Here is a 9,761-nt window from a genome sequence, read left to right on the forward strand (position 1 = left end):
CCCAGCTTTGCAACTTGCTGGGTGAGTTTCAGGAGATGGCCTGTTTTTTCTTTGCATGGAACCAGGTGCCAGTTGGCCAGCCTGTCTTGGGAAGTGACTGGAAGCCCTTAAGCAGAGGTCCTCTTCGGTAGACACCTGGCCCTTTTGCAGATCTTCTGGGACCAACACATGATCATTGCTGTAGCATTTTTGAATTGCAAAGAACTTTGGGGTTAAAGGGAAACAGGATTGCCACCCTCCAGCCCAAGAAAGGCTGTCCGGTTCCAAAAGCATCTCTGGCCAAGGAAGGAAGGGGGGTTGATTTATGCGCTCCTCCAGCCACTCTTATTCCCAGGTGGCAGATGAGGGGCTGAGGCAGTGGTGGAGTGCCTGGCCAAGGCCAGCGGAATGTGGCACTCGCGCTTGCAAGGCCCAGTACAGCTCAAGCGCTGCCACTTCTGGGGTGTTCTGAGTCGTAATGGTGCCCTCTGTCTTTCTCTTTCAGCTCTTGGATTTGTTTCTTCAATGGGACTGGTCGACGTACTTGGCCGACTATGGGCAGCCAAACTGCAAGTACCTCCGGGTGAACCCAGCAACGGCCCTGATTCTGCTGGAGAAGTGAGTGCTGGCTGCAGTGACCTTCCCCTCACTTTAACAGACCACAAACCCTCCATCATGCAGGTCCTTCCTGGCCTTTGCGGGGGTGGAGATCACTGCTTGCCTGCTTGCTTGTGCTGTTTCCCTACCCATGGACCCCATTGTCACACCCACAGCTTTTTTTGCACTGTGTGTGTGTCGCACTGAGCTGCTTCTGCTGTTCTTTGTGAGCAGTTGTTTTTTTTTGCCATAAATGCTTCTTGGCATTAATGCAAGTCGAGGCCTGAACATGCATCAAACACCAGTAGTTCCTGTGAAGGCCTGGAGCCCACATGCACTTGGTGAATTGGTGTCAATGGGGAAGTTTGCACAGTGGATCACTGCCAGTGGATCTTGATCAAGGCTCATTGATCACAAGCCTCTCACTTGTTGTCCAACTAATTTGCAAGGCCTGCCTCTCCCCTGTCCGTGGCGCCATGATATGCGTCTTCTCCAGGCCTTCATGCGCATGGACCTGATTGCCGGTTTCTCTGTGCAGCCTCCACTGACCCCCCCCCCCTTTCGGATCAGGCCACGGCCCAGCTCTGACTACTTCAGGTGTGATTCTCTGAATCTGGCTCAGGGGCACCTTGCCGGAGCCAAGAAATAAACTCCCCTCCCCTTGTAATCAAAGGTGCTTCTTCCGCCTGTCCCCCAGCAGTGCATAGCTGGAGATGCTCGCCTGAAACGTTGGGAGCTCTTGCCCAGCAGGCTGCTCAGTGGAGTGCTGCAGAGAGCCATGCTTGGCGCCTAGCACTTGGTGGCCTGGATGGCGTCAGCCAGTGTGGGTGGGTGGCTGGCTGGGGAGTCGGGCACTGGCTTCTTCCAACCTGGACTGTGAGCCCGACTTTCCGTCCAGCACTGGCCCTCTTTCCCCTCGGCTCAGCGCATGTCGCTTTTCAAATGGGTTGGAGAAGCACTGCTCAGTGTCGTCGCTTCCAGTGCTGGGAAGCGGTAGGGTAGGCACTTCCTCAGGGCCCTGCTGGCGATGCTCACGGCCACAAGTTATGGAGACGGTCACTGGCCTGGGTGGCTTTAAAGGGGACGAGACACACCCATGGAGGAGGAGGGTTCTCTTGGCAGTCCTGGGCAGGGCTGCTGCGTCGAGCCTTCATGCTCAAGAGCCCTCTGCCTTGGAGGATCAGTCACTGCCTTTGCCTTCCAGCCCTGTCTGCCCACCTCCCAGCTGGCAGTGGAAACAGGATGCTGGACAAGACGGAGCCTTTGGTTTCTCTGGCTGGCTGGCTGGCTGGCTGCCCTCGTTGGGGGGAAGTGAGTGAGATGGACATTATGGGGCCAGTGGGGTCTGTCACCCACTGTGGAAGATTGCCAGGGAGCCGGCTGCACCCACTGCAGCTGTGTTTGAGCGCAGGCAGGAGTCTGCACTTCAGCCTGGCCTCTGCGGTGTGCTGCATGCTGCATTTGTGCTGGTTCTGGGGCTGGCCCCAATCCTACTCGGCTGGGGCTCACATAGTCAGGCTCAGCAAAGACTTGGGTCTGGCTGCCTTGGGGATTGTGGTGGGCTTGATGAATCAAGGCTCTGGCTTTGCACAAGGCACTTTCACCCTAGTTTGCCTGCAGAAGACCACAGTTGCCACTTGCACGGGCTGCTGTGCGTAGATACGCATGGCTTGGGTCTCTCTGCTTATGGCTGTTGGGCTATTGGGGCATCAGACACAGGAGCCTGAGGCAGGTGGCAGGGGCCTCATCCTGCACTGGCTGGCAACTGGCACGTGGCCTTGTTGGGGCAGTCGGTGTTGCTGGCTTTCGGCTTGCACGGAGACCTGCTCCAGAGCCAGGGGTCCCTGCCTTCCCCCCGGGGCTGCCTGCCGTGGTGCCGACTGGGAGCATTGCGCCACTGAGGCACAGAACGGGAGGGCCTCTCGGAGCAGCTTTGCAGGAGAGCAGGCAAAGCAAGGCGCTGCTTAACTTGTTGTCCCGGTTTATCTCTTTCCCTCCTCACTTCCTCGCAGGATATCCCGAGAGTAAGTATGTGGCTTCTTTTCATTTCCCTTTGATGGTTCAGTGTCAGTGGAGTTCTTGGTGACTGGCAGGCGCCCAGGTCTGCTGCAGGCGACTCACGTGTGTCTCCAGCCTGCTGATTGGCGCAGCCTTTCTTGGGTCAGTGGCGTGGCCAGAGCATTTGGCACCTGGGCAGGTGTCACCTCCCCACCCCGTTTGCTGTTTCTCCGCTTGATGTTCCTGCCCCCTCAGCCACCAGCACCTCCACAGACAGAGGTGGAGAGAGTCGGAGAGATGCGCGCACAGCTGCGGGGCCACTCACAGCTGCCCAACTTGCTGCGGCAAGCGAGTGCTTCCAGTCTAGGAGAGGGCCTGGGCGGCCTCCCTGGGTTCAGCACGGCCTTCATCCCTCCTTGCCCTGTTAGCAGTGGCTTCTCGGGGCAAGGTGAGTGAGGCTTCGCAGGCAGGCAGGTGGGCGGGCAGCTTGGCTCTGGCAGTGGCTGCTGGGAGCGGACGGCACTTGGCTGCACCTTGGCAGAGCACCTGCCGCTGGAATGTGGGCTGCCACGGCTGGCCTGGTCGCTGTGTGCGTGTCTCTCTGGCTCTCTTCAGGTAGTGGAGGTGACGGCAGCTGCAGGCGGGGGAGCAAACACTCTCTCATCGGAGACTCCCTGAGCCTAGATCTCCTGGTCCCTGGGCAGGACCGCCCCTCGGATGCTGCACTCCTGCCCTGGGCTGTTCTTTCTGACCACCTGTTCGCATCAGCCGTGGTGCAGGGCTCTTTGCAGGCTGACTGTTTGGCTGCAGGGCTCCTCCACCCACGTCCTCCAGCCTGCACGGTGACACGGAGCAAGTGGCCCCAGAGGAACTTGGCTGGGTCTCCAAACCGCTCTGTCAGCCTTCTGGGCACACACCCGTCATGCCCCTCATGTCTTCTGGTTTACTCCTGAAGTGCTGACTGGTGGCATGGTGGAGTGTTGCCCCTGGTCCCACCAAGGTCTGAAGGCAGTTTCACTGTCCACAGGTTTCCAGCAGGCAGGGCCAGGACTCTTTCTGTCCAGGTCCGCATTCACGCGAGGACATCCATTCCACCCTACCTATCAGAAACATCCCCCTCTGCGCTTGGGAACATACACTTGCGCATCAGGAGGTCCAGCTAGGCAGTCAGTCCTACCTACAGGTCTGCTCTTTCAGTGAGAATCTAGGGGTCAACCCAAAGTCCTGCCACCCTCCAGTGTGGTCAGGAGACGTGACCTAAGACGGGGCTGAAGGGAATGTCTGGCTGTGTGGAGGGGTGTCATTCATAGGGACAGGAAGCCAGGCAAGCTCCCTGGCTTGGGTGTCCCCACTGTGCTTTCTCACTATGCAGCGGATAGTGCATGTTCTGCCCAGTGGGGGCATAAACAAAGGGCGTTTTTGTGATGGGGGCTGTGCCTGTTCCCTGTTGGTTCCCTTTTGTTCCCTGTTGGAACTGCTGGTGACGACACCTCCTCTTGCTGCCTCCTCCCCTCCAGTGTACTGCCCTGGGTTTCGTTTCTTGGTCACACTGGAGTGTGACAAGGCTTTGGGAATGGGCTGTCCCCCATGCCTGGGTGCCAACAGAAATCTCATGGGGTGTGTGTGTGTGTGGCACTGCATTATCCCAGGATCCTCTTGACACACAAAAGCTCCCCTCTACAGCCTCTTGCCCATCAAGGGGAAGGATTCTGGCCAAGTAGGGGAGACCCTGCTCTGGATGCAGAAAGCCCCAGACTCAGTCCCTGCCAGGCAGGGCTGCCTGCAGTTGCGGAGAGTGGCTGCCCGTCTGTGCTGGAAGTCCTGACCCAGGCGGACCAGGGCTCTGAGCCCGTGTGAGGCTACTTCCTGTGATCCTGGACCCTTTTCCCAGGAGCCACGCTGATTTCTCCAAATCTCAAAGCCTCTAGACTTACTTTGACCTTGGAATTCCCCATTCTGCAGGGTGCCACGTTGGGACTTGTGCCATAAAATATAGAATGGACACATTCTATAGGGGATATAGGGGGCAGCTGTGCAGGAGGCCTGTCAGCCCTGGGTGGGGCTGTGGGCCTGTTGGAGGGCCTTGGTGGAAGAGGCCACGTCTCCGTCAGCCAGGGGGGAGGGGCAGAAACAGCAGGCTTCAAGCTGTGGCACTTGTCGTGGAGGGAGCCTCTCAAGCAGAGTGTCTCGGGCTGCCCCACTCTCTTTCCCTGAACATTTTTCTCTGCATGCTGACATGCGCGCCCCTTTGTCTCCACAGGATGAGGGATGCCAGCCGCAAGAACAACGTCTTTGCCCAGTTCCGGAAGAACGAGAGAGAGAAGCAGAAGCTGATCGACACGGTGGCAAAGCAGCTGCGCTCCCTCATCAACAGCCACCACTCCTGAGCAGCGGGTCGGGAAGGGGGCCTGCGACTGCTTGGTGGAGACTTGGAAAGACGTGTGGCTCCGTGCCCTGCAGAGGAGAGGGTGGGGTTTCCGCCCACCCCCTGTCCCAGTGCTCAGAACCCCTCTTGGTGAGCAGACACTGCTGCACGAGGGAATTGAGTCGTACAGCCTGGGTCTTCTGCACCTCTCAGTAACAGTGACAGCCATTGTTTCTGCAGGAACTTCCCATTCCAGGAGCTTGGAGCATGTCCATAAAGGCTGGAGCTGGATCCGAACTTCCTCTTTTCTACCCCAGTGCAGGGAATCCAGTTGCTGAATGTCTTCTTTTTTTTAAAGGACGGGGGTTCCAGGGTGCACCAGGAGAAGCTTCTCTGCACCGGAACATTTTTGGATTGGAACGTGAGGCTTGCGGCCACAGGAGTCCACCAGCCTTTTGAAATGCGGCGTGCAAGCCTCCAGTCCTTGGCTTCTTGGCAAGAGGCCTGTCTGTTTTGAGGTGCCAACATTGGTCTTCTAGAAGATGTGGCCTGTGGCCTGTAGAAGCTCCAGCACTGACCCCAAGAGGCATCTGGGGAGGGGGCTTCTACATGTAGAAAATGGTTCTGTGGATTGGTCCTTGCTCTGCCTGCAGGAGTCGGGTGCCCTCTAGACCCGGCTGTGCAAATCTTGAGGTTTTCTTTGACTTCTTGTTTGAAGTCTGCAGCCAGTCCATGAAGGACGGGGGAGGGGTGGCCTTTTGGTCTGTCCAGTCGAGAGCATCATGGAGGTACAGAAGGAGCTCAGTTCAGAGGTGGTTCACTGCCAGAGATGCCCAGGCAGGTCTCTTCCTTGAGTCCTCTGTTCCCACATAAAACCAGGCCCGGGTCTTTCAGCTGCCCTCAGCCAAAAACGAGCAGCCAATCGAAGACCTAAAAGTTCCATTGCTTGTTCCAGACTGAAGTTGTGGGTGAGTTCAAGAGACCTGCGGAGAATGTCCAGGGTAGAGGTGGGGGCCATTCCGAGTGCCCATCTGCAGGGCTCCACAGCCTGATGGGCCATTGGCATGAAGCTGGCACTGTGCACTTCAGCTGCCCTTACACAGGAAACTCACCTGGTGACATGAGCCTCCTGGTCCCTTCTGCAGTGTGCATCAAGCTCTGGGCTCTCAGGGAGATGGAGACCCTTCTTGTGAGGCCTCCTGAGCCAGGGCAACTCTGTGGAGGTCTTGTAGTCCAGCTACACAGCCAGATTCCCGGCTGAGGCACCTTTAGTCTTGGACCACTAAATCCATGCTCGTCAGGATGTGGCCTTCTACATAGCCACAAAAGACAAAGTGTATCCATGGCTGACCCAGTAGTTTATCTGTGTGTGAACAATGTGTCAAAAGGCTTGTTAGGACAGGGGGTGACAACTGCCCAGTGTTCACCAGTTGCAGACCGCAGGGCTTCTCCATCCCATCACTGTCTTACCTGGGTCTTTCCTGCTTGCACAGCCCTGCTCTCTGTTCCAGGAAACAGAGCTGGCCCAGTCTCTGCTGTAGCATAAGAAAGGGTTGGAAGCTGGATTGGGGATGACGACCTGTGGCTGCCAAAAAGGGCCATGCGCGATTACCTTGGACGAGCTTCCCACAGCCTTTAGCATCTCCCGTCCATCCACCAGTGCCAACTCTCGGGGGCTTCAGCTGCTGAGTTGCAGCTCATGGGGCAGGCTGGACTGTCACTTCCCCTTCCTCTTGGGTCCTGTTTTGTCTGGGTAAGACAGGTGTCAAAAGTGCAGTCTTGGGGAGGGGATCTGCTTTCTCAGTAAAAACTGATCTGTGGGGAGTAAGTTCCTGTCCCCTACCATTCTCTCCACCTCTGCCCTTGTCTCTGTGCAAACAGTGGATTGTTCCTGCTTCCTTGTTGTGGGGAAGACAGCATGGAGTGGGAGGGACCGGTGGACTTCCTTGGAGGTGGTATGAGAAGCACATCCACAGAAAACACTGACCACCAGTAGACAGACCCTCAAGACCTCCTCGCCTAATTAGTAGGAGCCCCCTTGGGGGCTGCCCCAGCACATGCCACTTCTGCCCGAGGCTACTCCTTAAGTGCCTCCAAGCAACCCTTTGGGCTTGCTTCTGCAGTGGGCCCGGCCCTGAGGGTGTCGTTGCAGTGACCAAAGGCAGGCAGGTTGGAGCTCTGGGCAGTGGTGAGGCTGGGCTGTCCAGCTCAGCTTTTATCCCCATCTGTCAGTGAGCAGCCATGCTGCGGCCAGGAGAAGGCCCACCACCCCGCTTCTCTCTTTTGGAGGCCAAGGGAAGGCGAGCCCCTGCCACCAGCCGCGGAGGCCAGGGCACTGGGCAGGAAGGATCCAGGCACCGCAGTTGCCAAGGCAGTGCTTTCTGTGTGTGACCTGTGCTTCGTGCTGCGAAACAAGGTCCTTCTCAGGTAGAACATTGCGCTGGAGATTCTAACCCGCCATGAACGTTCCGTGATCTTCAGCCAAGCCCTCCGTCCAGCGTCTGTGAGAATTGCCCACTCTAGTGGAGAGGGTGCCTGCTCAGAGCAGCCAGAACGAACTGGCCTCTTCCTGGTCCTGAGCGCAGGCCGGCCGGTACGTGTCGCGACGCAGAAGCTTGAGGAGCTGCAGCCGCCAGCGAGTTGGAGATTTGTTCAGAAAGTGTCCCATTTCAGGAGGGTCGGCCTCCAAACCGCAAGTCGCATAATGGGGATGAAAAATGGAATTCTGGTGCTCTGTTCCTAATTAAGGCTTTCTTCCAAGCAAGGCAGCCCGGTCCTTTCAAGCGAAAATTAATCATTCCAACAGATTACTTTGGTAAAGAAATAGAATGTGCTCACACAGAGGGATGAAGGTGGTTTTTTAAACATTCGCTGATGGCTGGTACCCTGTGCTGTAGATGGTCTGATACTGAAGCAGGGAGGGACGGGACAACTTACCATTGTTAACAGAAAAACAACCTGGGGGGTGAGAAAAACCCACTGCCCTCTGTGCCGGTCACACTGCTTCTCTCCCAAGGTCTGCCCCAGCACCTTGCGCACAGTGGGGGCAGGCACATAGTGGAGGACCAGCCTGAGAGTTGGTGGGGGGTCGCCTTCTGCAATCTTGCCAAGGTGGTCCTTGGGTTCTGCCCAGCAACCATGTTTTTGGGAGGAGTTTGCCTTGGTGTGATCCTGCCCACTTCTCTCCTTTGCAGAAATGTTGAGGGTGGAATTCCAAGTCCAATTGCTGCTTAATGTGAGAAGTGCAGCACTTGGGGGGGGGGGCAGTCTCATCCAAAGGGCTTCTGGGCAAGAGCCCATCTCTGGGAGGGGAAGGTGTGCGAAGGCAGACCAGAAGACCGCCTATTCCCTGTGAGGCAGAGGCTCCTCCTGTGAAAGTCATTTGCTGATTTTGCACTCCCCTCCCTCCCGATCCAACTTTCCATCCTCACAAGGGAAAACTCCGTCTGTCTGTCTTTTGTGTGCAGGCTTTTTAAAGGCTTTTTCATCAGCTCAGAATGTTTTCTAGTAATGACTCATCAATATCTTGATTTGGGCAGCTGCATGAATTCCTGCAGGTAGATTCTGATGGACCTGCCTTGGTGGGCGTGAGAGGGCTTGGCAGCCAGTTGGAACTGGACAGGTGACTGCATCTTGGCACAGGCCTCCTCCATTGGATGGACTCGGCACAGGGAGTTTCCTGAGAAATGCCTCTGACTTGACCCAAGGACCAGTGGCACCTCCTGCTCCTGGGTTATGGCCTGGTGAATGCCAGTTCTCTCATCACTTTTTGAACGTCCTGAATTTTCAGAGTTTATTTGGATGAAACAACCCTTTGGGTGCTCCTGCCAGATGGGGAGGACATCACTCCGCCCAGACATGGAGTGCGAGGGTCCAGTGAACCTCCTTGGGGGTGGAAAACTCTCTGAAAGTGGGTTGAACCAGATGTGTGGGCCTGAACTTCACTGTGTGTTGGGAGCCTTCAAAAGACCACTTTGCTACCTCCACACTACTAGGGCAGGGGTACTTGTGCCGAGTGCCCCTCTGTTGGGCAGGGAGTGCTGCTCGAATTCTGCGTGGGGGTTGTTCCTTTCTGTCCTCCAGCCAGGCACGGGTCCCAGAGGGCTTCCGCGCACTGTGTACATCTTGCACTCTCCACTCACACAGGCATCTTGTCACTACGTTTATAGACGGCTTAGTTTTATGTTTAATTATTTTTCTTTGGGTTTTTGGAGGGAGTATTTTGTAAACTAATGTGATGACAGCAGTTTTGTTTGTTTTGCACCTTGCACAAAAAGAGGAAATGTATAGAAAATGTTTCATTTTAAAGGGATCTCCCAAGTGGTGGGACTGCGTCATGGGAGGGCTGATTAACTTTCCATAGCTGTTAGCATGTTGATTTGAACTGTACATCTATTATCCTGTTGTAACTTTTATTAAAAAAAAACAACCACGTCACTGAGTTGTTGGAGCAGCTGCTTTTTTCTGAGCACCTCTATTGGTGACTGTCAAGGAAAGCCCTGGTTCCTTTTCTCCCTGGAGGTCACCACAAGGAAGTTGCAGAGACTGTCTTCACACCAGTGGCTTCTTGTAGTGAGGACCATGCTGGGGCCTTCCAGTTAAAGAATACATAACAAAAAATCAACATGTGAGAGTTAAAAATTAATCTCACACACCAAGAGACTGTCAGGGGGGTGCATTGGCAGTGACTGCTTGAGATGGCAGAGAGGGGAATTGGCTGGAATGCTCCCGAGATCACTGCTTATTATTCATGTCTTGTTAAATTATACACACAGGCACAAAGCTGACAAACCAAGAATCAGTCCAGCTCATACAGCAGTAA

General features: G+C 55.7%; 1 protein-coding gene across 2 annotated transcripts in view; it reads left to right on the forward strand.

Moving 5' to 3' along the window:
• Nucleotides 1-9,376, forward strand: part of EXOC6B (exocyst complex component 6B) — a 172,146-nt gene extending 162,770 nt beyond the window's left edge. For both annotated transcript variants that reach the window (XM_066631755.1, XM_066631754.1), the window contains 2 exons: nucleotides 485-597; nucleotides 4,835-9,376. In XM_066631755.1, coding sequence (XP_066487852.1) covers nucleotides 485-597; nucleotides 4,835-4,961 — 240 coding nt within the window. In that variant the 3' untranslated portion in view covers nucleotides 4,962-9,376. The remainder of the gene's footprint in view (nucleotides 1-484; nucleotides 598-4,834) is intronic.
• Nucleotides 9,377-9,761: the final 385 nt, after the last annotated feature.

This window comes from Tiliqua scincoides, chromosome 6 (assembly GCF_035046505.1).
Source record: "Tiliqua scincoides isolate rTilSci1 chromosome 6, rTilSci1.hap2, whole genome shotgun sequence".
NCBI lineage: Eukaryota > Metazoa > Chordata > Lepidosauria > Squamata > Scincidae > Tiliqua > Tiliqua scincoides.